Source organism: Ammospiza caudacuta, chromosome Z, assembly GCF_027887145.1.
Source record: "Ammospiza caudacuta isolate bAmmCau1 chromosome Z, bAmmCau1.pri, whole genome shotgun sequence".
Taxonomy (NCBI): domain Eukaryota; kingdom Metazoa; phylum Chordata; class Aves; order Passeriformes; family Passerellidae; genus Ammospiza; species Ammospiza caudacuta.
Window position 1 is genome coordinate 45004216 of NC_080632.1, and position 26295 is coordinate 45030510.

General features: G+C 39.0%; 1 protein-coding gene across 10 annotated transcripts in view; it reads left to right on the plus strand.

Moving 5' to 3' along the window:
* The window catches only part of PDE8B (phosphodiesterase 8B), a 70361-nt gene that overhangs the window by 6305 nt on the left and 37761 nt on the right, over positions 1-26295 (plus strand). For 8 of the 10 annotated variants that reach the window (XM_058823258.1, XM_058823263.1, XM_058823259.1 and 5 more), the window contains one exon: positions 23103-23159. The exons of 1 other annotated variant lie outside the window; for it this stretch is intronic. In XM_058823258.1, the coding sequence (XP_058679241.1) occupies positions 23103-23159 (57 nt within the window). Of the gene's footprint in view, positions 1-111; positions 140-23102; positions 23160-26295 lie in introns of all 10 variants that reach the window. One more of the 10 variants, XM_058823256.1, reaches the window with a different exon arrangement.

A 26295-nucleotide genomic window follows, 5' to 3' on the forward strand; every position in this document is an offset into this window, starting at 1 on the left:
TACAGAGCATAGTGAAGAGCAGCCTGTGTGTTTGAAGTGGTTGAGGGCATGAGCTTACAGCTAACTGCCACCTGATGATCTCTTGTGCAGTACTGTCTCCCTCTGGCACAGATCAGTAGGTGCATTTCTAGCCCAGAAAGTCACCAGCAGTCACCTTGCTGCAGGGCAGCAACACAACACATGGCTGTGGTCTTGCTTGTTTGAGGGCATCTTCTCTGGGACAATCTCACAGACCATAACGTAGAATGAGCTCATTGTCAGGAGCTTCCATAGCTCCCCCAAAACACCAGTGCTTTTGGCTTATGAAGCTTGAGTCACCTTTCCCTCTATGTGAGGAAGAAGTTCTGTGCAAAGATACAATGTTAATTCTGATTTAAGGTGATGTTCTGTACAGCTTTTTGGTGGCAGTGTCTACTCCAGGTAACTTTCTTCACTTGAGAGGACCATTAGTCCATTTGCCAGTGAACTTTATTTTTCCCTTTCAATTCAGCCATTTGTTTTAACCACAGCGCTATCCTTCAGCATCCAATTATTCATAAATGTCTTTCTCACCCTTGTTGTCAGCTGTAAAAGAACAAAATGCATTAGAGACATGCTGTTCCTTTATATTACCTCTGACTCTTTGAATAGCAAGGTACTCTGGAGAATAGTTTTAAAAAATCCTTGTATATCTCTACCCTGTAAATCTCTGACTTGGCTATCCAATGCCAAATATTTCATATCTTGGATGTAGAAAGGGTAGAGTGCAGATTTATGCTGAGAAACCCTGCATCTAAATGGTGCTACTTCAGAAACTGTCTCAATATTAAACTCTTAATAACATGAGTTATTCACTTTGAAAATGCATGTCTAATTTTGATGTAGATTTACAATTAATTGACCTTTTATCCTGGATTCAGATTGCATCTGAGGAGGCAGCTTTTGGTCCAAAAGGATGGGAAAACTGGACCAATGCAGTTGGTTTCATAGCATGGAAAAATGGAGCAGGAATTGCAGAGATCTGGGCCACCTGGATTCCAGTACATAGAATTCACAGACAATACAGCCAGGTGTGAATGTGTGTATAGATATTATTAAACGACATTTAAATAAGAATTCCAAAGGAACAATGGATAGTTGAGAGACTCTGCATCAGTAGGGTCAGTAACATCCACTGATGAAATGGACAGAAGGGAGTTTTAAAGCAATATAGGTAGTAAAAATCAAGCTATTCAACATCTGTTTGTAAGCCTAGGAGAAACTGTTTACAGTCAGTTTTCATATAGAGCTGCAGCCTGTCAGATTTAATTACAATTCATTTGTTTTTATTTGGAAGAGCGAGGTCTGATTCCTGTCTTGTTATATGCATGTTTTCATCAAATAGTGATATAGTTACAGGTGGTATACCTTTCAGTGCTGTAAAAAAAAAAATCAGTGTAATTGAATGTGGAATTAACATGAGGTCTCTGGTGTTAGCTAATTCCAGCACTCAATTTTCCCTTTTCTCTTAGGTTAGCCATTTTGCTACAAAAACAGCAAGAGAGGCTTTCCTCCTCCTCTGCTGCAGATTTATAAGGTTGTCTGATGGCACTGTGGACTTGAATGTTGTCAATGATCATTGTTCCCCTGCAGTTATCATGTCCATTATAAAATGCAATTTATCAAACCATTTTGCTAGCCCAAAAACCAAGAAACCTCTTTTAGAAAAGGAGAGAGAAAATTAGGTTTAGCTTTTTGTGTGTATTCTTTTCCAAAGTTAATAAAATTTCTTCTGAGACCCCAGAATAGGTGTTAATGTGATGACTCAGGTGTTTTCTGGATAGACACCCAAGCTCAAGTCTCTGTTTTGCAAGTGTGTAAAAAGGTCCTCCGACATGAGTACTCTTCTCACTGGACTGTTGGCTGTTGTGGCTTTTTCTTTCTCTCGCTTTTAAGATTGCTTCCCTGAAATCCATGCATTCCAAAGAGTCCTGCCTGATGAATCATTACTTCCTCCTTGTCATATAGACAAATCTTTCTTAAACAGCTGTCTAATTATATTGTGAAAAATCACAAGATTTCAGAAAGGTTGGTTATATTACATTCCAGAATAAATCCATTCACATGTGTTAAATGTTTAGGTCTGTGTTAATGTTCTAAGCAGTGTTGTGGCTCATGGAAGAAGTCAGTAACTGCTGTGTCAAACACCTTTGCCATGGCCTTGTTTCGGGCTGTTGCATTTTACCCCAAATTGTAGTGTGTAGACTAGGATAGCAAGACAAAAAAGTTAAGATTTCTTGCATTCTCATGGTTGTGGTGTACTGATCTGCAGCTGCTGGACAGCTCTCCTTCCCCTTGGAGCTCTGGATGGCAGCCACAGGGTGCTGGTGGAAACCTGGGAAATCTTTGGCTACTTTTGTCAAAAAGGTCAGCTGGAGTACTATGATGGTGTGGTGGGTGGTTAGAGAAGAGATGGATGAAGTGAAGATCTGAGATGGACTAAGCAGGTGAGATATCATTGTTCAAGTAGTAAAAAAATGATCAATCTAGCCAAGTTGGGGTGGTTGTGGATGGGTCCTGTGTTATGGGCTGGAGGAGTTCAGGGCAGAGACATACCAAAGGGAATGGGGCTTAAGGGACATGTAGGTAGAGAGGTGTTTTGGAGGGAAATAAAAGTCTTTTCTTGGTGGCACTGGATTCTTTGATGCTTTGAGTCTTGAGGAGATGTGATGTCTGAATCTAGAGATTTCTGTCCAAATCTTAGAGCTGCACAACAAAAATGTATCTTTACCACTCAATGTTGCTGCAACAGAAATTGCCTAGATGATGTTCTGTGTACAAAACTTTATCCACTACTGCTTAAAGCCACTTGTTAGTCTGTGCTTGTCTCTGTTTTATTAATGAGCCCATCACAGTATCAGAGGACTCCTGCATCTTATAGTCAAACATTAGAAAGCAAGGAAGAAGTACCTAATATTAGTCTAGACAAACTGAAGATCACTAACCGCCTGCTTTCTGAGAGAAGTTTTGACAAAAAGAGTCAAAGATATTCTCCCCAAAACCAAAATTACAACAACAAAATAACACCAAAGCAGAACAAGTTAACACTAAGAATCATAATTGTTCCAAAACGGTGATACTACTGATGTAACTGGTTTTAGTATAACTTCTGTGATAACTTTGTTAAATGTCATCAGGGACTTGTGTATTGCCATCCCAATTAGGACAGAATTCACAAAATGTGTTAGCTCTGTGAGTCTGGTGCATGGGAATCATGTAAACTTCATGGGGTTTTGTTTTTGTTTTCTTTCAAATGTAACTGTATAAATAGTATAATTTTGTTTGGAGCAACGGTTTCTTTGATACATTCTGGGATTTTTTTTTGGTTCTGTGTGACAGAGCTTTTACTACTCTAGTCCTTTAGGTGAGATTGGACTGAGCAACGGAACTGGGGTTTTTTTTCTCACACCATTACTGGGTTAAAAACTATGTGTTTGATAGATTTATTTAAGGCTCACACTCAAGACAAGAGTTGTGTAAGTCTTAAAGACAATATATTTTAAATGTCATGATTTTAAGTTATATTCTGTGCATCCTGGTGGTAGAGATGTCAGACTTTTTCTTTCAGGTTTATGAAAGTGAAATATAAAATTATTGAGACCAGAAAAACTAATGGGACTGATGAGTATTACAGTCAACCAGAATGGGTGTCTGGTTGCAGATACACATTAACAAGAACAGCTCATGCACATACAGATCTCTCTTGGCCCTCTGCCATTTTAGTGGCTTAGGGACTATCTATACAGTTCAAAGAGTTCAGTAATAAACTGTCTTCAAAGAAGGGAATCTTTTTTCATGGGTTCCACTGCATTTATACAAGAGGCTATTTTTAGGTGAAGCATTTTTTGCCCCTTTGGAGCTATAAGTTATCTATGAGCTCACCTTAGATTTGAAAAATCTGCTGTGCTGGAAGTAAGTCCTTTAAGGCCTCCTTTCATGTTCGCTTTATTGTTATTTTTCAGTTGCAAATATCCACAGACCTGTAGATAGTTTTATACTGAAAAAGGTGCTGTATTTCTGTAGCTCACATGTGAATTCTTGTCAGAGAATAGTGTTTTCCTGCATGGCCGATGCACATGATTGCCCATCAAAGGATGACCTTTAATCATCTGAATGTATCATTTCCTACCACTGAAGAAAGAGAAGCATTTTATTTCAAAATATAATGAATGAGCTTAAAATACAGTGTTTACTGTACAAAACAATGTTTAATGATGCAACATTAAAACTTGGTGCCATTTTGCACTTCCAGCCCCAGTGTAGAAATGTGAAATGTATACATATAGTCCAGTAGTACAAATTCAGAAGTTGCCACTCCATATGTTAGAATGCAAATCATGCATCTGGAAAGATAACACTGACATCAGTGAGATGATGATCTGGCTTTTTTTAGATAGGCAGTGGGCAAAAGGCTATTCAGATTTTTGGAAAATTTCCCCACATTTTATTTTTAATTCAACAGGAATAAATGACTGGGCTGCAATACATTCTCTTGTGGCTAAGAGGCTAACAGGGATCAAAACAGCTGGCATTATACCTCCTACACAGCCTTTAACTATTTTAGCTGTAGTTGAGCTGTGCTGCTGCTCCAATTGGCTTTTTTCTAACTCCCCCTGATGACTGTTCAACATTTCTTGGTAGGTGAGGGGGGTAGTGGCCAGGCATTGGTGCAGTTACAAGATTTGCATCACTTGGAGATGTCAACAGTGCTTTCTTTCATTGATCTGCCACTCTCCCTGTCACAGGATTTTTGGTTTTCACCTGTTCTTTCAGCACAGGATCACTGAGGAAGTGATAACATAGGAAGAGGATAGTTTGCCTTCTTTGAACAATCGGAGATTTTTTGTATGTTTATACATATACTTGCTGCATTCTTATCTGCAGGTTGGGTCAGCTGTCTGCTGGCGTCTTTCCTCCAGTTTTGGTTGACTTTATTCCCAAAATAATTTTTATTTATTTTATTGCCCTTCTCCTTGTCCTTTCGAATGGTTGCAGAGGTATTGCCATTACTGAAAATGGGATCAAAGCAGGATACATTTAAATGTGTGAATTTCTTTGTTCTATTTGGTCACAGTTCACAGCCTGCTTCTACTAGCTGCTAAGTATCTTCAATCATTCTTCCTCATTCTGAAGAAGGGTTGTTCTTTGTGTATTCCAAGTATTGACTGAAGTGGTTAGTATCTTACAATACAGGTATATCTTCTGTTTTATGATCAATATGCATGCCATGGACAGGCAAAAATCATAGCATAAATGTGTGACAGAAAAAAGTACCTTCATGCTGCTTGTCACAGAATTAAGCGTAAAACAGGGAAGAGCCTTCTGTACATCTTCTCTAATCTCCTTTCAAATGTTCCTGCTTGCCTTCTTAAAAATTCACTCGGCAACTGACTTGTATGCTAATGGGAAGTTAGTAGGAATTGGATTTTCTGTTTATTTGAAAATTTTGCTTCAACAAGAGAAATATTTCAACCACAAAATTCTGGGGAAAATGTTTCATTTATTCATAAATTAGAACTTACTATAGTCAGTTTGAGATTCTGGTTATAATCTGATAAAAATATTCACCTGATTTACAGCTTCTTCAAAAGGCTTTATTTCTAATACATTAATATCTTCTATTAGCTGGGAGGATCCAGCTGAAAAATTTTTCCCTCTCTGGTACTGATAACTTCATGCTGCAGTGCGGAGGTCCAAAGGCATGTTTCCATAGAGATACCCACAGTAGTTTTAAACCAACTTTAGGTTACTAAAGCTTGAGTGCTAATGATAGCTGCAACATCAGCTGCAGAATGCACACTGTCAGGATGGATACATGCTTCAGCAGGTGACTACACCTAACTACAGCCCAGTGAATTTCCTTTCTGAGGTTGGAAGCATAGGATTCAGACCTTACAGCTCTTGCTGAGACTTAGCCACTCTTGTACTAGGGCACCTTACCAAGTGCATAAGCACCTCAGCTCTGACACTATTATAAGGGTGGTGTGATACTATTATAAAGGTAGGTGGCATTGAGCAACTAGATCAGATCTAAAAAGGCCCAGTGTCTCCCAAATGGAATTGCAGTGCTTGCTGCTCTTCCTCCTTGCTTGGTAATCGACATGGGGGTTTTTTTTAACTTTTTGTGATGATGTATTTCACACCTTAGGTAGAGGTTGCACTGTTAGATCAATATTCAGGGTGAAAAATAAAATGAGTGATTATTTACTCATCTCACCATCAGCCATAACATCTTGTATGTAGTTACAGATTCAGCTCCACTGTGTGTTTAATACTTGCAGATGTGTTCAGTGAGCACATACTGAAATGGAAGTTCATTCCCTTTTGAAGAAAACGATTAAGTGGAGCACTAAGGTGAAGAATTTAGCAATCAATCTTTAATAAATATAGTTTCTTATTTGGTTTGCTTCTGATCCCAAATCTGTCAAAAGAAACTAAGCAAAGTAGATGAGTAGGCTGTTGCTGATTCTGTTGTCATTATGTTTCTTTTTGTGGAGAACCTAGTCATATGAGGCAGCACATGGATGAAATGCTTTCCTGTTATTGCTGGCAGCAACTGAAGGGTACAGTATATGACAGTGGGTCGTGTATGTTCTGCTGTACATATAAATTCATGAAGACTGCTGTGCTGCTTCATACTGTACACATTTCAGCGAGAAGTAATAATCTCAGGTAGGAACAACTGCAAGTCTACCTGTCAGGGGCAACACAGAAAATCATTAAACCAAGCCATCTTAAATAAGATGGGCACTCTTGCAGCTGCTTCTTTCTCAGAATCAGTGTTTAGTAATAAAACATGCTTATAAATTTTTTCAAATTAGAGTGTATTTATCCTATTTGTACAGTCACAGCCTCTTCACTGGTCTTCCATGACAATGGAATAATTTGTCATGGGTACCAGTGAAATTACTGTGTTCATAGTATAATCTAGTTACTTTAACGTGTGTAAAGACTGTGCAAACCTGTGCCTAAACCTGTGTAAATACTGCACTTTTTGGCAAGTGTCTCATGTAACAAAGAAAATTCAAAGTAACCGGTACACATGAGAAATGCAGGAATAGTTCTTATTTGCTGTAATCATAGGTAAGGCTTCTTCATTTTCCCAATGTGGTAACATGATCAATAACAACAAAATTATTTTATTTTATTATATGCAGAAGTAGGGTAAACTCTTTCATGATCTGATATAGGAAAAGTTTGTAATTTCAGTGTCCCAAGCTCTGAGATGGCCTAATGCCTTTCATGCTGTGGCTTTTGCCTCCCCAGAGAACACTGAGGAGACAGTTTCTGCTTTTGGATGAGGATTCCTGCAACACCACAGAGGTTGTCTCAATGTGACCAAGTGGGAGCAAACTCCCTTGGCTGGAAGGGTAGTTTCAAGGCACAGATGAAGATCCCACTCTCCAAAAAGATGGGAACTGTGCCTAGCCTTGCATTTAGCTTGCCTTTGTAGACTTCCAAATATATATTTCTTAGCTTACTCCTAGTAAGTGTTTTGAGGCAATCATATTTTGAATGTGGTATAAGTGACTGAATAATTAAAAAAATATCTCTGCATACATCATCATTGAAATTAAAATGCAAGATTAGAGAATGACTTTTCCTTTAATTTTCATTTTTAATGGCATAGTATATTTTTGGAGTGTTTTTTCAATGAAGTGAAATATTAGAAAGCCAGTTAATACAAAGGCATTTCATTTAAACTTTTATGGGACAAACTGTATCTGCAAATGTATGTGTGTCTCTGCTAGAAGCTGCAAGGGGAATTGAAACACAAAAAACTTTGATAACATTAAGGATAAGCCAGCACTTCAGACTTTTACGGGGAAATGGCATTTTCTCAGCATTTTGTTTGTATTCAGTACCTATTTTCATAAAAATTGATGCTGAAATGGGTGTGCAGTGCATGCTTCTATAAACTCTCCATAGTTCTCATGACTTGCAAAATTACTTCTCACCTTCTTTCTCATCTTTCTGCTAACTTTTGTGGGCGCTCTTTTCCCAAGACCTCCTCTTGTCCTCTGGAGTACACAAGGCAATTCCCCATCTCTCAGAACAGATCTCTCTGCATGGTAAGTACACCATGCTGATTGTAAAATTGCCTTTAGGACAATCAGAGCTGTCATCTCAGACCTACTGTGGATTCAGGGTATGTTGATTCACACCACCTTTGAAAATACAACTATATCTACCTAGAGGACTTGAAAATGTCTTTGCTTTATTTTTAACGACAGTTTTCTGAATAATCTGTATCTGTTACGTGGTGGTCTCTATGAAAAACATAATGACTGCAAATTACAGAATGTGTCAGGCTGTGCTGTGCTTCTCAGCCCTGTATAAAAAAGGAGGTAGTGTTCCATGGTGCACATAGCATGAGTTCCCAGCAACAGTACAAAAACAAGTAAAAGAGCTTTTTTGAGAGGATTAATAAGTAAAAAATTACTCCTCTATGTTTTAGAAATGTCTTAGGCCTTCAGTAGGGAATGGATGTGGGCGGTGTCACACATGCTTATGCTGGTCTGGTACAAGTTATCCTGTGTGGACCATTCTCAGAGATATGATGTTAGTTTGGTGGCTTGATATGACCCTCTGCAGCTGTTATGTCTTTGCAATCCTGATCTTCATTGAAGCCTGACTTAGCAAAATATTTAGGGGCACAAGTAGAACCATCCAGCTTGACTGGAAAAACCAGACCACTCATTTGACTTAACTTTTTCTCAGGGTCATTGTACCCAGAAGTCTAAAATAGCCCTGGGATGGTTATGACATATGTCTGGCAGCAAAATTTGGAGCAGTTGGTTAGGTCCATGCCATTGAGGGGTAAAATGGGATTTCTTCAAGAACTCCATATGTGAAAATTCATTGTTTTAGTAATTTTATATGAATTTGAAAACTTGAGGTCTAAATTCTGTAAGGGATAGTAATGATATATTTGCAATACCATAACTGAAAAGGTATGGGGTGCTCTTTTGTTAGTCAGTGTGAGGATCCAGCAATCTGCATTACCACTTCATCACAGGGTTTCTACAGGTGGGACTAGTGAGCAAGTCAGAGTGTTCTCTGTGTGCCCAGAAATGACCTTTTTATGTTCTTTGACTGTAACAATTACAGACATTTTAATACAGAGGAGAAGGCCTCCCAGCCCAGAGCCTCTTATTTGCTTTGGGAAAGCATTTGATCTTTAATAGCAACTTGCTATGTGAAGTAAAATGTAATTTCTGGACTCTTGGATCAGATAGCTGGCCCTTGCATTTGTTGGAAGCCACCTCCTGTATCTTCTTCAGTTTCATCAAAGCCTTGAAAAGTTTATTTCTGGTCTATGATTTACTGATGGGAGTCCTAAGCTGTCATGTCTGCTTTTTCTGTTGTATTAAGCTAAGAAACTTCTAACAGATAGCAACATAGCTCTTTGTATTGTTTGAATTTCACCTCATTTCTATGACTCCTGCAGTCAAGGCTCTCTGCTACCCTACCTAACTTGCAGTTGGTTTTTTTCTTCATTTTCTTTAATAGCTTTGCCTGTGACATTCCAAAGAACCCTTTTCAGCAGTCTTGAACAGGACTAGTTTATTATATTTCTTTCTCTTGAAAATGTATGATTTTATATGTTTTTAATATATATTTTTATAAATATTTAAATATGGTTTTATCTGCACTCATTTTAGAGTGACCCCATATGTTTTATAAAATTATATTCTATTGCATCTTTTGTTCAATATATCTCAATATTTTTGTTCTTCCATAGAACTCTGTTGCAGAGTGACACAGAGTAGTACAAGCTTTAGCTGCTCTCTTGTCATCTCCTTTCCCTCAGTTTATGACAATCAAATATTTCTTAACTTCTTTGAAAACTGGATGGGACCCAGTAAGAAACTTACAGAAGTTACTGTTTCCTGTCTTGTGACATGCACTTGTAATAAGTACAATATTAACAGGGAATACAACTTATTTCCCTACAGAGTACCTCCACAGATAACTGTAAAATAAAGAGATATATGAGAGAGATATACAACAGAAAACTCAGCAATAGCTTTTTCTGTTGTAATCTCATGGACTGTAGTGTAACAGTGTGAATAATTTACACATAAGCAATTATTCATTGGAGTTGTCCATGATACAGGGTCTAATCTACTGAAGTGAAGACATCGTGCCTTATAAAATCTGTGATGGTGCAAATGTTTGTCTGTGAATTGAAACTAAAATATTTTATGGCTCTCGGGGGCTGGATTTCTTAATAAAGGTGGTTGGAAAGTGTCAGGATTCTAATGTCCGTGTGATCTCTTGAAGAGGAGATTGATACTCTTCCACAGTTCATGGCAGGTATATGGCTCCTGTTGCTTAGTAAGGGCTTAATTCAGTGAAGTCCTGAACATTTGGACTATGCTGCCTTTAACTGCACAAGAAGCCCCTTTTGTCTCCAGAAATCTTGCTCATAAAATAGAATTAAACAATTGCTGAGTTGGGTTCAACTTCCACAGTATTGAAACTAGGCAATTGCAACTCTTCTTTGGGGAGAGAAAATTTGGCAGTTAACATCGCACACAGCAGGCAGAACTTCCGCTTTTGATTCTTAAGGGTGGAAGTTTATGCTGTGGATGTGCAGAAGCCATGGGAGAAAACTGATTGGCAAGACATTTGCAAGAGGGTCGTGCTTCCCTGTGTGTACAGTTTTTTTTAATCTTCTCAGTAACGTGGGTAGTAAGTTGCATAATTACATCCTCATAATGAACAATCCTAATGGTGGAGAAAAATGACTATATTGTGTTCAAAGAGATGTCAGTACCTAAAAACTGGGGTAGCAGTAAGAGGTCTCTGTAGAACATTTGCATGAGTTTTGTAATGCTGGTTCTGAACCATGGCACTTAATTTAATGGCACTTCTCTTTGGTAAGACTGGAACAAAATGTCAAAAAAAAAAGTTTCCAGAAAACTTTTAATTTCACATCCACATACTGTGTAAGTAGTGATAAGTAATACCAAAATTATTATTGCTTATTGTGTAAGTAGTAATTTTCACTGGTTCAGCAGACCAGGTGAAGGTCTATTGTATGCCTTCTTTCCATGATTTTGCAGAGCTTATTTGGATTGCAGCTATGTGCAAAGGTTAAATCCTAAAATCAGATGCTTATGCTACCTGCCTTTATATGAATAGAATAATGGCAGTCAAATTTTCATGACTGCATTCAAGTTTGTAAGACTGGGTAACTAAGTTTCATCAGAGTATTTCTTGTTTCTGTAAGGTATGAATTCTTCAGGTGCATCTAACACCTGCTTCTCTGTTCCTCTGAGTCAGAGCTTCCCTTTTCTTTACCATTTCGTGTATGTCACTTATACCTACCTTGTAGAAATACTCCTTTTACTCTTCCTCACTCTTCATCTCTGTTTGGGTAGCCAAACATCTCTGTTTGGGTAATCAGCCCATGTGCCCTATTAGAAAAGTCTTTTGTCTTTGAGAATTGTAAAATAGGTGAGATGACCTTTGTAAACACTTTAGTCTTGAACGACAAAACACAGAGGGTGGAAATGCTGGGTTTGGGTAACCCAGTCTATTGTGGCTTAGATGACTCACAAGTGGGCAAGCCACTGTGCATATCACAGAGTGTGATATCTGGGTATCAGTCTTGGAGTATTTGAGACGTGACTGCTGCTGTCTGGATTTGCTGCAGTGGCTTTGTCAAAACTAGAATAGAAATTTGGACTGAATTAAATGTGATCATGAATTATTCAGTCAGCATAAGAGCCTTGGAGCTGTTTATTTTGATGATAATTTGGCTTTGATTTTCATTGTCTGCACAATTTTTAGTGTGAGACATGGCACAGACTTTCATGTTGATAATTTGTAGTTTCACAATAACAGACAGTGCTAAGCTGGAGGCTTTGTTACAGGAGAGAGCATCACTCATGATACTTGAGACGGTAGGGTCTGCTCTGGGAATAATTCTATTTGTGGGTTTCTAACTAAAGGGTCAATGGCAAAGTAGTTAATTTTGACATGTATTTAAATACTGGTTTTGTATTTTCAAGTCAATGTTAGACTGTAATGGGGAAAGTGTCCATAGATGTCTGTTATCCTATAAACTTGGGAAGGTTTAATTTTTATTGGTGTTTGTACTGTGAATTTGCAATTTGGAGTGTTGTTGGGTTTTGTATTTTGATGGAGGTTTCGGGATATTTTCAATAGAGTTCCTAGGCATAATTCTAAGACATATCTTGTGGATGCTAAAGTTTTAATCAGAAGCCAAGCTAGTTGTTTTCCACTGCCTGCTCCCAAACTCAACAGTCAAGACAGAAGTGCTGCAAAACAAATGCTGTCTGACAGTGTGAAGGACCAGGGAGGACAGAACATTATGTTTTCAAAGGACATGTGTCTGTCCTTTATGCACAATGCCCTGTTCTTTAATGGAGTTTATTTTGGTTTTTTTGTAAAATATAGATCAAAGTTCAATGCTGAGGGTTTTTTTTCCTAACTGCAAGACAATTCAGAAAACTTCAATAAATGACTCACTCTCATCAGAACATGCTTGTTCTGGGGTTTGTTGGGGTTTTTTTTGGCTTGTTCCAGCAAGAGGAATATAGTGTTTTATAGAGGTTTTAGGCTGAGATAGTATGTAGGTGGCTTTCAGGAGCTGGGAAAAGAAGATAGGAACAGACCTCTTTGAACCAGGAAAAAATGCATTCCAGCAATGCCCACCCAAGACAAGAAGTAAGAGGGGGTAATACAAAGCCAGCGCTCTGATGGTGACATCCATCATGCACGTCTGAAGAAGCAGCCTGGTAACCACTGCAGCCTAGGCTGGTGTTGGAAGCTAGCAGTATCTACAATGAATAGTGTTGGAAATATGGTAGAACAAAACTATGTGTTGGTTTTGCGCAGCCTGGTTTTTGGTAGCAGGGGAGCCACAGAGGTGCCTTCTGTGAGAAGCTTCCACCATGTCTGGCAGAGCCAATCCCTGGTGGATGGGCATGCTGCTGGGCAAGCCTAGACCAGTTAGAGATGTTGGTAAGGTCTCTGTGGTAACATATTTAAGAAGAAAAACGAAACAAAGTGAGCACAGTTTTTCCTTGCCAGAGAAGAGGAGGAGATGAGAATGTGTGAGGGAAACAACATGAAGACTCCAAGGTCAGTGCAGAAGGAGGGCAGGAGGTGCTCCAGGCACTGGAGCTGAGATTCCTCTGCAGGCCATGGTGCAGACCATGGTGAAGCAGCTGTGCCTGCAGCCCATGGGGATCCATGGGGGATGCAGAGATTCACCAGCTGCCCGTGCTGGAGCAGGTGGATGCCTGGAGGAGGCTGTGGTCCAGGGGGAGACTCTATGGAGAGAGGGGCCCCGCTTCCAGGCTGGAGCAGCCTGCCCTTGGAGGACTGCATCCCACGGAAGAGTGACCACTGCAGCACTTTGGGAGGAATGCTGCTCGTGAGATTGGAACCATGCTGGGAAAGTTCACAGAGAGCTGTGTCCTGTGGGAGGGACCCCATGGCCTCAATAGGGAAGGATTTCTCCCCCTGGGCAGCAGAAGAAAACCTCGGGTGATGAACTGACCAAAACCCCCACGCCCTGTCTCCCTGCCCTGTCAGTGGGAAGGAGGAAGGGGTTGGGGGGAAAAGGTGTTCTTTAAGGGCTTGGCTTTACTTTTTATTATCTTCCTCTGATTCTGTTAGTAATAAACTCAATAAATTTAATTTTACACTATTTTGCTCTTGGAGCGTTTTCTCCCAGTCCTTATCTCAGCTCATGAAGCCTTCACAAAATTTTCTCTTTTCTGTCCACCTGTAGCAGGAAGGGTGAGTGAGAGGTTTTTGTAGGTGCCTGGCATTTGGCCAGTGTCAAACCATGACACCGCAGCACATGCCTTGAGTCAAATGTTTTTTTTCCCTTTTAACCTTTGTAATAGAGTCCATAATTACCTACATGTGTACTTGCACACCAGGATTTCAGGTGCTGCTTCTGACTGCTCTCAGACTGTTGAGGTGCATAATCTTAGTGATTTTGTTTACTTTCAGTAAAATGCTAAATAGTTTATTCCAAACAGTGGAGGCCAAGACAACTGCATTTTTCAGGCTATCTACTACTGTAAGAGTAATGTTAATTGAGGAGGTAACTCAGGTGTATGCAGATAACCTCCAGATGCTTTTTCTTAATCAGTGTTTGGAAGGCAAAGTAAATTTTGCATTTTAAAATTATTCTTTGATTGCAGACTAGCAGTATGAGTCACAAGTTATGAGTATTTACCTAGGCCAAGAGGTGATGGAAGACTGTAATGACTATTTAGCTAATCTCTTCCTGCAAATTGTGTTCTAGCTATTTCTGTTCATATTTCTATGATTGTATTACCTGAAATATCCAGTATTGAAACTCACTTATTGGTGTTTTTGTATCATTTTTAATAGCCATGCCCAAGAATTGATCTACTGTATTAAACCATGAGCCTGTCTGCCTGTTATCTTGTCTTGGGCAAGTGTAAGGAGCCTCAGGCAACAGAGAGAAAAGAGTGCACATGGAGAGGGATCACTCCCTGGGCCTCTCTTAATTTATAACTGAAGGGCCTGCCAGTTGAGGTTATGTCCCTACTGATGTCTTCTGCAGCAGCACAGGGGCCTACCTTTGGTAAGTTTTGTTCAACTGCTCTTTTAACAATGCCCCTTCAGTGGCCTGCTCTAAGTGCAAGCATCAAATTTCTTGTATTGGGAATACTCTTGGTGAGTCACTCTTCATTCTGCTCTAGCTGCTCCTGATTTCATAGATACCTGTTCAGTTCCTTAGGAAGCTCTCTTCCTAGAAGAAGCCACCTAAGATATCTTGAAATTTCATTATTATTCTTTTTGCTTAAATTTTTCTAGTTTTCATTAATTTATCTCAAGGAAAGCAAAAGATATGTACAACACTGGAAGTGTTGGTTCACCATAAATTTACATGGTAGTATAAAGTTGTTTCACTTGGATCTTTGTTCCTATCCTCACACTGGTTGCTTTTTTGACTACCTCAACATACAAAGATGAAAATACAATTAACTTTTATATCTCTCTGTATCTATAATCTTGGATTTTGCTCTCTCCCAGACACCAGTGCATGTATTTTTGAAGCAGCTCAGTCTCAGTTGGTGTGCTTTTCCCCAAGGTAAAGAAATTTGATCGTATTCCCCAGTAATGCGTGTGACTCATGCTTCTGCGAAGTTGAGAATGGACAGTAATGACAGATGGATTTACAGAAAGAAGTCTCACCATGCCAAGATCCATAAGTCTGGACATACTCTGTTCACTTGACAGATGCTTGTAAAAGTTTGTTTTCCCTTCACCTCTTCACATTGCAAGGGTGTTAACATAACTTACCTGCCAAGCATATTCAGTGAAGTGAAATTTGTGTGCTAACAAAATAAATATACTCGCAGAGAAACTTCTGTTGATAAAGTCAAAAGTATTCAAAATAACCTTGATTCATTCTGTAGTTGTTTTTCCTTCCAAAAATCTTGCATAGTAGTTTGGAAATTAAAGCACTTGTCCAAAAATGGATTTTACTTCCCGTCTTGTCAGTACAGGCTGGAATGTGATTGCTGAGCAGCAGCCATGATGACAAGGGATAGGTAAAGCCATGGCTGACCCAATAATGCTTTGCAACAGCACCCCTTGAAGGGACTAAATTGCCTTCAGGGGTCCCTTCACGACAAAAGGTTTGTGATTCTTTATTCATTGGAGTTTCAGTGAATATCTTAAGCCCTTACCCAAACCCTTCTTATTCATGCTTCCAATATCTGGGGGAAGGGGAGGAAATTTCCCAGTGCTGTGAGTTTTGAGACACTCTGTATGGTCAGTGAAGAAAGGGATTGTCTTAATTTACATGTCCTGCTGCTTTGTGAGCAGAAAAGCATAAGCTAAGACAAGGTATAAACAACAAGGTTAAGGGCTATAAGAGACAGTGTCACCCTGTGTTTGTCCTGCTTTTGCATTTTCCAGTTTTGCATCTGCTTTTGGCCACTTGTGAAGAGAGGATGTTGGACCAAGATTAGTTGGTTTGACTGATTCTTTTGATTGTTCCTCACAGGTTTTTTTAGAAATGGGAATGTGTTTAGAAATCTCCTTTTTGGATTTTATAAAGGATCATCCTATCCCAATGTGTTCAACCAACTGTATCTCAAATACCAAATTTATTCTATGTTGATACCAAGAACCAGAATTTTGGTAGTGGTCCTAATAGTAGATCATGATCCTTGAATCCATATAAGAAAAATCTGCATGGTGAGAAACTGTGTGTACAAACTGCATGACTGCTTCCAGATGCTGTTGAAAGCCCTAATCTGCAAATTATAGGAATAAATGAGCTGTGGACTACCCTCTATGGATAGAGAATTTCTGAGTCTTTTGCAGCCTTGAAAGGTCTCAGAGTAGCTGCTGCTCTGAGGATTGAGGACTGCTCAACAATGGTAGTTTGTATGCCAAATGTAGCACCATAATGGCTGAGCTAGTGTCTTTTCTGCTTGTTTGTTCCATTGTCCTATTATGATAATGTATTCACAAGGAAGCTGCTACCAAACTGTGAACAGAATTTAAAAAGTCCTAAAATAATATTCTTTCTACAGTTATCATTTTATATCAGATACACGTTTATTATCTTAAACCTCATAGGATTATTTTACAAGTGTCAGCTTGCTTGTTGAAGTCATCTAAAATCTCTATTAACTAGACACTGATATTAATTTCTCAATTTTTATTTCCCTTAGGATGATCCACTACTTGTGACTTGTTGGTGCTAACTGCCTTTTGTTTCCCTCTCTCTTCCCCATGTCTTTCAGAGGTTTACCTGCATCCCCCTAGTTTGCTTTTCTTCCCTTGAAACTGATTTTAAATTGAAACAGGAAGATTATATGAGCACTACTCACTCTAGTTGCTTAAAAATGGATGACATCTCCTGGGCATGACAAAGGGAGTGAGAAATAGAGAAGAAACAGATCTGTGGTTTTGACTATTTGTTTTTCTAATTTCTTATTGGAAACACAAGCTAGGAAACCATATAGTGAGGAATGAGAATGAAGGAAGAAAGAAATCTTAATATCTGTTCCTGAAGCTGATTCTGAGACAAAACTTCTCAGCATTGCACAAAAGGAGTCTGTGCAAAGGAGAAGCAGAGTTTGAGAATGAAACACAAAAAAAACCAACCAACTTAGCCATTCATTATATTATCAACTGTGTAATTCACAGAAGTTCAATTTTAAGCATTTGATCCTTACTTTGAAGTTTTTATGAAGGCTTCTGCTTATCTCCAGAACTGGTGACCATCTTATCTCTACTAACATATGAATCTTGTCATATGGCTCACACTGAAGAACACGTAGAGTTTGCAGACTGAGGCATCTCTATGGCAGGTCCCCTTAGGAACCCAGTCAGGCTGGTATTCAGAGCACAGGAGAGATGCAGGGACTGCCGTGGGCTGGTGGATCTGATATGAGATATTCAATGCCTAGCCATGCTTGGTTTAAAATGCTTCACTGCTAAATTAGTGCTCTCCCTCCAGGTGAAGGCAAGATTGGTAGGGAAGAAGAAGGTGGAAAGAAAGTTAGGGACTAATGCTCACTTTCAGACACAGTCGCTGCAGAAAAGGAGCTCAAAGGTCATGGGTGAGAGTACGCAACAGGAGCTGAATTTCATCACCCAGAGGTGAAAGTTGTCATGGAAGGAAGGGCTCTTCTTCCTCTTGACTTGTTCTGTTCCCTTGTAAATGTCTAATTGTCTTGTGTGCAATGACATAGCTTTAACAGGGGTATTGATATGGTCTCAGCCCAATTCTGCTTGCTTTTGAGAGGCAAAAGAACCACATGCAAGTTTGTGAACGCTACCCTTGACCTACATGCAGACCCTGCCAAACCTACAGGTTTTGGGGATTTGGGGTCCCATGTGTTGCCTGTGGATGTATTATTTTTATGCTGCATGCCTCAGTGTGTGTTGTCACAAATGTTGTTAGCAGGCCACCACTTCCAACTGTCTGTGTGTATTTTTTATTTTAAGGGTCAGACTTCTCTTAGGAGTGCTTGCAGAGACTGCAGTGGCTGAACCAGCAGTGATAAAACTTTATTTCTTCTAAGTAGTATGTGTTTAATCATTGTTTTCAGAAAATAATATAGCATGACCTTGCATTAACTTCAGGGTTGAACTGTCCAACTATCTAATGCTCCTCTGGACTCCATGGAAAAGTGGCAGTCGGCTGGCAAGAGGGGAGCAGCTCATGGAGCAGAGTGAGTTGGCAGCTCTCTAGTGGGGCTGAGGAAAATGAAGGGGACCAGCAGCTCAGCAAGCAGATGTAAAAGTTAACTGGAAGCCACAGCAAGGAGAATCTGATGGGGAAAAAGAAGTCGAAACAACAACTACAAAACCCAACAGAATTTGACAACAAGGTGGAAGAGAGCCATCTTTCCTGAAAGAGAGTTGCTGTAGGTACTGGGACAGTAGCTGTTCTGGTGGGTGGAGAGGATAAAGAGTCAGACAAATGTATGAGGCAGGGAAAGATGGTGTCTGAAAAAGCTGGGGAGGTCAGACCACAAAACCATCTAGCTCAGGATCAAGCTCCAGCAGTAGGAGTACGTACTGTAGGAGTGATTCATCCTACTTAGTCTCTCAGCCTTTGCCAAATTATCATTTAGGGGTTTCTTGACTCAGAGGTGAAAAGAGCTCTCCAATTTTCTCCCATAAATCTGCCCCTTCTTTATAAACACAAATTGCTAAACAGGTCAAGTGATACTCTCTGTAACTGTTGAAGCTGACAAAGAAAGGAGGAGAGACTCCAAACAGAGAAAGAGTGGCCAACTGTTAAACTATACAAAAATGCCTGTGGAGTTGGAGGCACCAGAAGTGAAAAAAACTAAAAGAGGAGAAAGATTGTGATATTGTTCTATTAAGGAAGACTAGACAAAGAAAAAATGGGGAAGGACAGAGGAGTGTAGCTTTGCTGAACAGCGGAGTTGGGCACCCTTGTCTGGTGTGCTGTAGCAGGCAGAAGTGCAGGACACCGGCTCCAGGCCAAAGGTGTTGGACATCAGCTCTTGGCCCTGTGTCTTGTAACAGAATTCATGCAAGACTAAGGCCAGGGTTGAAGTCATACATGGTTGTGGACTGCAGTTTGGCTAGGAAAAAAAAAAGCCAAGGGACTTGAGATTGAAAATAGTGGTACAATCAAACATGAAAATGGTAATAGCCAAGGAATAGGTCCCTCCAGCTCAATTTCTTCTATCCACACTTCACCAACAGTGTGGATAGAAGAAACTGAGCTGGAGGGAAGTGCAAAACAGCCCTGGCAAAGATGCAGCCAGGGGAGCACAAGGCTGAGGTGAAAGCTGGGTCAAAAAGAGATTCCTATTACTGGCTTGCAAAACCAAAGAGACAGATGTCTGAAAACACTACAAAGCTGAATGAAGGGATGCACTAATGAAAGGGAAAGGGAGGAGGGCAGGAAGCCTTCAGGGCAAAAGGATGTCCAAAGGGACCTTGGCATCTGCGTGTTGCTTCTCAACTGGCACATCCGTCCTGAGCCTTTTCAGGAGGCTGAATTCACCAACACCTTTGCTTCACTGCTTGGTTGGCTCTAGCTGCTATTGTTGCTCTGAAGCAGCACAGAATTATGCAAGAAGATTTTGTTGTACTAATTAGTCTGTACTAATTACAGTGGTGTGTTGGTAATTATTGATGATTCATAAACTGCATGGGCTGCAGCCATACTGGGGTAAAGACTTTTGTACTGGTGACTTAGAAAGGTGAAAATTCAATGAAGTAGTAATGCATTTTGCTTAATGACGCTGCTATGATAGTAAGCTATTTGGTGATCACTGATTTGAACAAAAGCATAAGAGCTAAGAAAGTGCTATTGACTTTGTCTAATAATTTGTTTCATAGCTGATTCCTGGGGAGAATGCTAAGGAGATTACAATGATACTGAAAATAATATTGGGCAGTTAAAAATGTTAAACTTATTTTTTCACGGGTTTTATGCTTTTATTATTTCTCGGTGGTTATGTCTTTGCTTTCAATACAGTGTCTGTTCCTCTGTTCACTGAAATTAGGGGTTTCTCACTGGCCTCTTTGGAATCAGGCTTGTCTCTGCATGTTTTACCAGAAAAGTCTGTTATGAGCTACTACACTAATTGATTTAGGTTGCAGATCTATTAGCAGTCCTTCCTGGCAGTCAGTCAAATAATGAGAGCTTTATTTAAATTGGAAATCATCAGTAATGTGCTATTCACTTAAGTGAGGAAATGAACAGAGGTATGGTCATGGTATCAGTAATATGCAATGTCCACATGGTCAGATTCTTCTGGGAGTTCAGAAGATGTGGAATTAGTTCCTTCAGGTAAGTGAGAGATCTGTAGGGCATTTGTGAAGGCCAGGCACACGTCTTTATTTTTGCTGCCTCCTTTAGCTGAGTTTGACAGAGGAAAGTGAGTCAGTCACCTATACCTACAGCAGTTTGGGCATATAAATCCAAGGGTCTGATTCAGGTTGTGAAACAAGACTCAGAACTTAAAGACCAGAAAGGAGGATGTCAGACATGTTTTTTGCTATATCTAATGAGAAGGTTTATTTATCCTTCCCATATTCAGGTTCATTACCAACCTTAATTTGTCCCATCTGTTTCTGTGCATTGTATAAGTAATGAAGTTGAGCATCTTAGGAACTCAAAGACAATACATAGCAATCTTTCAGGTAGAACAGCACCTATTCTGCATCCCTCCATGGTTCTGACCCCATTGAGTCTGCACTGAGCAGTACAGGGACATGTTCACCTACATCAGGAGTCTCTGATTTTCTAATTTTCACCTAACTTTCCTGCTATTAGGAAAGGCAGGAGCACCCTGAATCTGGAAGGAAAGGAGGAGGATAAAGACCCTGATTTTTTTTGTCCTTCTATTCAAGTGTTTTCTATTCATTCATGAGGCTGACACAGAAACAGCCGGGAGAAAAACTCTGAGTCAGAGTCTGAGTGAGTGGATTATTTTGTTGCTGTTTTTTTAAAGTAAACAGGATAAGAAAAGTGGCTAATCTATATAAAGTAATATCTGTAAAGGACTTGATAGACTTGCCTGCATTGATCTGTGTCTTGGACACAGTTATTCCATTTTTGACAATACAGAGTGACTAACTCTGAATATCTTCAAAAGCAGTATAAAGTGGAAGGCATTCATTTATAATGTGAGTTCCCTGATATTTCCCTGGCATTAGTAAATAGAGAATAAAATAAATATCTGTGTCCCAACATACATGGATGTGTCTGTATTCTTCTTTTGTACTGGTGACTTCTTTTGTTGAAGAATCTTATGCTTTTGATCCACACCTTCTGAGACAGTTTGAGCTATGTATTTTCAAAAAACATGCTTTTGCTCTGAGACTGACTGAAGTCTGTTGTGTAGTCTTACAGATTTGTCTAATGAGATCACTTTGAGACTTTTTTTTAATCAAAGTGTATGATAATAAAATATTTAAGAGTTTCCTATTGAGTATCATTGGAGTTTGAATGTGCTGTTTTTCTCTTTTGATTTGGGGGAATAGGAGCTGTGAGCTTTCAGAGAGCTGTTTCTTTAACTTACTCTTAACTCATGGTTGATGATGGGTGCTAACTTCCATTTCTGTTCAGATATGCTTACTGGAACTAAGCTACATTCAGCTACAGCAGGAGCTCTAGTGGGAAGTGAAGCTTTTCTGTGAGAAAAGGAGAGGTTAACTACACTTATATTGGGGGCAGTTTTTGCTTTGGAAAACAGTGGCAGGCTTTGTAGTTTAATCTTTTGGAGTCCTGCCCGTTACCACCTTCTGACGTAGGTTGTTGAGCTGAGAAGAATCGATGCGCACTGGTGCATGAAAGTCCAACGTGTCAGTTGTAGCTATACATAATGCCATTGTCTCACGTGCAGGCCAGGCTGTTAATGCTTAACACTGCATTGTATTCTCTAAAAGAAAAGAGTAGAATACCGGGAACTTCATCTGTTTGAAATGTTTATACACATTCATTTGAAAAATAGATTTTTAAAGGATTAAGTATTGCCTGTATAAAAGGCTCAAGACTAATGAGCACCACAGAGAAAAATGCCACAGAAGTAAGGCTCCAGCATTCCTGTGTGCCAGGGAATGGCCTTGGGAATCTGCCTGCAATTAGGGTTTTGGTCAGATTACATGTCTTGCAGGGTGATTGTTTTAACTCATCTACACCTGGGGCACCTGGAGTAACTGGTGACCATGAAAGCAAGGAGTGTGCCCTTTTGGAGATTGATAACTTGCAGCTAATTCTCCCTATGCACGAACATTGTAAAGGTTTAAAGACTCTTCTCATTAAGTAGGTGCACCTGTGTGCAGGCATATGTATTGTTCTGTTGCTTAACAACCTTCTGAAGCTAATGGTTTGAAGTGAAACAAATCAGTAGTGTACAGGAGAAGTGTACCGAAATGTATCAAGACACAAAAAGTATTAACGTAGTCCAGTTCCTAAGAAGTGTAACAAACAAAGCAGCCACAGCCCACATGTACTGGCTTTCTTGCAGCCGGTTTAAATTATGGTGTGCTATCATATCTTCTGAAAATGTCATGGCTCACATGGTAGTGATATTTTTACCTGAAAACTGAAGGCTATGGTTCAGGAAAACAACTCTCAGTCTGCAACCCAAACAAATTCCCTTTTCTCAAAAGTCACTTCTTTCCCTATGAATCCCACTAAAACATTATTATTTAGAATATTTCACAAGACCTTTAAAAAACGTTCTGTATTACATTCTAATGAATAACTTTTGGCCAGAGATAAATAGCTTTCTAGTCTCCAGCAAAAACAAAGTCCTTCTAGATAACCTAGGTACTCTGTTGGGGAAACAGGGAAAAGAAAGTGTTTCTTGCTTCCTTATTTAAAACCCTAGCATTTTTAACTTACAGGCAAGTAATACAAAAATAGGAATTCGGTAAAGATTATCATGTGAGATGCACTTCAAAGTAATGAAATTACTGGTGTTCATATGCCAGTGTGCTTTTTAGCATCTTTCATGGTTCTGTTTGACCTTTAATTCTTGTATGTAAAATGCTGCCTTCTTAAGAATGACAATGAAAAAAAATCTGTATTTCTTTATCAGGCTTCAACTGCAGAAGTACAAGTCGGGCCCATGAGACTGACACAATACCCAATTCAGGTAAGATGCTCCTTCAGTTTCTAAGAGAGCCAATTCAGTACTGATAGATGAAGAAGTTAAGGTTCAAAGTCTTTAGTTAACTATAATATTTTAATTTCACTTGTACAAGGACCGTAAGAGGAATGATGTGTGTTTTGTGTATCTGATTGCTTGAGAAGACCTACAAGTAAATTAACTCAGTAAATAAGACCCTTAAATTTCCACTAACATCCCCTCATTCCTTGTTTCTGTCCTACTGGTAGGAGTGTGAGTGTATGTGCATCAACCAGGGAAAGAGCTGCCTCTATGGATATTAAAACCTGTTCAGTTTTGCTATACCACAGCAGAGAGCTTCATGAAATTTAGGTATATGTTCAGTTTTGCTGGGTTTTGCACAACAGGACAGAGAACTGTAACAGGACAGAGAACTATGTTTTACAGACCACCAATTCAAGAAATGTCCTCCAAGAAGACAGGTTCAAATTCAGCTAAAGAACAACAGCTCTTATCCATACATGCTTCATTTTCTGTTCATTTTGTTCCTGTGATAGTATCAGATACCAAGTGCTATTTTTTTCCGCTTATAGTGGATGTTGGAACTCTCGGATTATAGGAAATTAAATAGTCTTTTAGTTTTTAACATTGTTTTAGTGATACATAATTCATCTGAATTAATTTATGAGTTGGTTAATTCTGTAAAATACAGACACATTTAGTCACCAAGCACCCTTTCTGTGAAAAATCTATGTGTGGAAGAAAAGTATCATAAAGCTTTACATTTTTATGGCTTTACATTCAGTCTTGAATGTAAAGCCATATGAATGGCTTTATGAATGTAATCTCCATGATTACTCAATCTGATGAAATTACTTGTTTATATTGTAATAAGACTGAGGAGTAGTGACTTCAACAGCAGAACAACCTTCAGTTTTGCAGGGAATTTTAACATAGAAATGTGTAACTTCACAGAAAAATATTTTTAGATCATGTTCATCTTCAGAAAGATTATCCAAAAGATATTTAGCAACTACAAATACTCTCAGTGTTTTTTCAGGATATTACTCCATAGAAATTTGATTTGCCCAAGGCAAAGTTGGATTTTTCTTGTTTTCAAAAATTGACATTCTTCTTGGTATCTTTTTAGATGGGGGTGTTATTTTGTCTTTACATTTTACAACTGAGAATCTGTGTAAGAAAATAATCTGTTTTAGGCAGAAATTATTAAGTAAAATCATTAACTGAAGAATTTTCCTTAAAGATGTTGCCATACATTAACTTACTTACAGTTAAGTAAAACATTTCATGTAAACCCACCTTGTGTGTTTGTGGAACAAGCCACATTACCTCAGATAAGTCGGCAAGTAATGCACAGATCCCCACATTAAAAAAATGAATGCTAATCTTTTATTCCATCTTGACAATACAATTATGTGTTTCTCTGTGCATTGCAAACAGCTACTGAATATCACATTTTAAATGTCTATTTGTGGATGATTAATCATGTTTACAATTGTCTGAGAAGTTAAGTTCCATTTGTTAAAACAATTGCCACTGAGGCTTTTCTTAGCAAACTTCATTTTATTCTGCTGTGTTTTATGCTGTTATGGGACACCTGTGCAACTTCAAAATGGCACATATTTTTTGTCTGAGAAGTGACCTCACTTGTGCCTGTGACCTGCCATAAAACCATTTAATAGATTCCCTACTGGACTTCATGACCATATATGTCAGAGTAAAAATTGGGTTTCATTTGTACAGAATTTTGACCCAGGTGCTCCTGGCCTTAAGAGGCAAAGGGAAGAGTCCAAAGCAAACCAGCCAGCTCCAACCCTCCAGACATCCCATATACACATTGCACAATTGCCTCAACTTTGTACCAAGGCTTGTAAATAAGAATGATTTGATTTCGGAAATGACCATCCTGAAAGTACACAAAAAATATGCTTTCTGCAGGGGATACTGGAGATGTGGTTTTTATAAACGATTAGTGCACATAAAAAAGGTGTTGGATCCTCTTGCAGAAACGTTTGCTCATAAGCGTTTCAGTGTGTTCCTATTCAAATGCTGCACTTTCTCACCTTTTAGGACATTTGTTTGCCATCATCTCTTTCACAGTGTTCACACTGTGATCTTCCCTCATGAGCTGCAAATGAAGCACGATGATGCACAGCATTTCGCTGTTCCCTCATACCATTATAACGGGTATCTCTGTAACTTTATTCAGAGATACTATGTCTTTTCCAATTTGAAAGTCTCTTGCTGGGATATGATGATTTGAAAATGATTAAGTAGCTTCTTAAGTTGCTGTAATTTTCTTTCTCCTTTTGGTAGCTTGTTTATCCTCAGCTGATGTTTCTTGTATTTCAAACTCTTTGAAGCAAATTTCTGTTCATTTTCTGTATTTGTATAATAAACTTGGAACTAGATGTGCAATAGTTGTGTCAAGCAAATACTTAGAAAGAGAGTAAAAATTTCAGTACATCACCAAAATTGGAAAGGCCTCTACAGAGAAAGTCCATGGTATTCCTAAACTAGGGCAACACTGAGTAAAATGATCCTTTTACAGTAACACTGGCAAATCATGCAACCAAAAAAAAACTACATGAAGTTTTTTTGGCATGGAACACAGATTGAATTTAAGCATTTCCTTGATCATGTTGTTTATATGGATTATTACATTTTTGCCTTGACTATGACAGCATTGTTCATGTATACTTCTAGTTATATTCTGTTTTGATTATTTATAGTAAGCTCCATACAAATGTTAATGAGAAAGTGTAGTAGTAATACCTTAAAACCACTTTTAAAATTAATATTCTCAGAAGGATTTGTGCACTGATAATCAGCTACCAGGGAGAGATTGTATGGTTTAATTAAGCTCCATTATTTCAGAGATGATAAATTACTGCATTTTGCCATCCTTTATTTCCAAACTGGGAGTGCTGAGAGAAGGAAGATATCAAAAAACGCGCCACCCCCACCCCCCTCAAATTTTCTTTCCCCATAACATTTTGAACTAGGAACAAAATAAAACTAATAGCATTTGGAACCAAACAGAAGATTGTATCAGAGTAGGGACTTCACTCAGGAAGTAGAAAATCTGCAGCTCAGCCACGTCACTGCTTTCCAACTTTTTGATGGCTGGAAAAAAAACCTC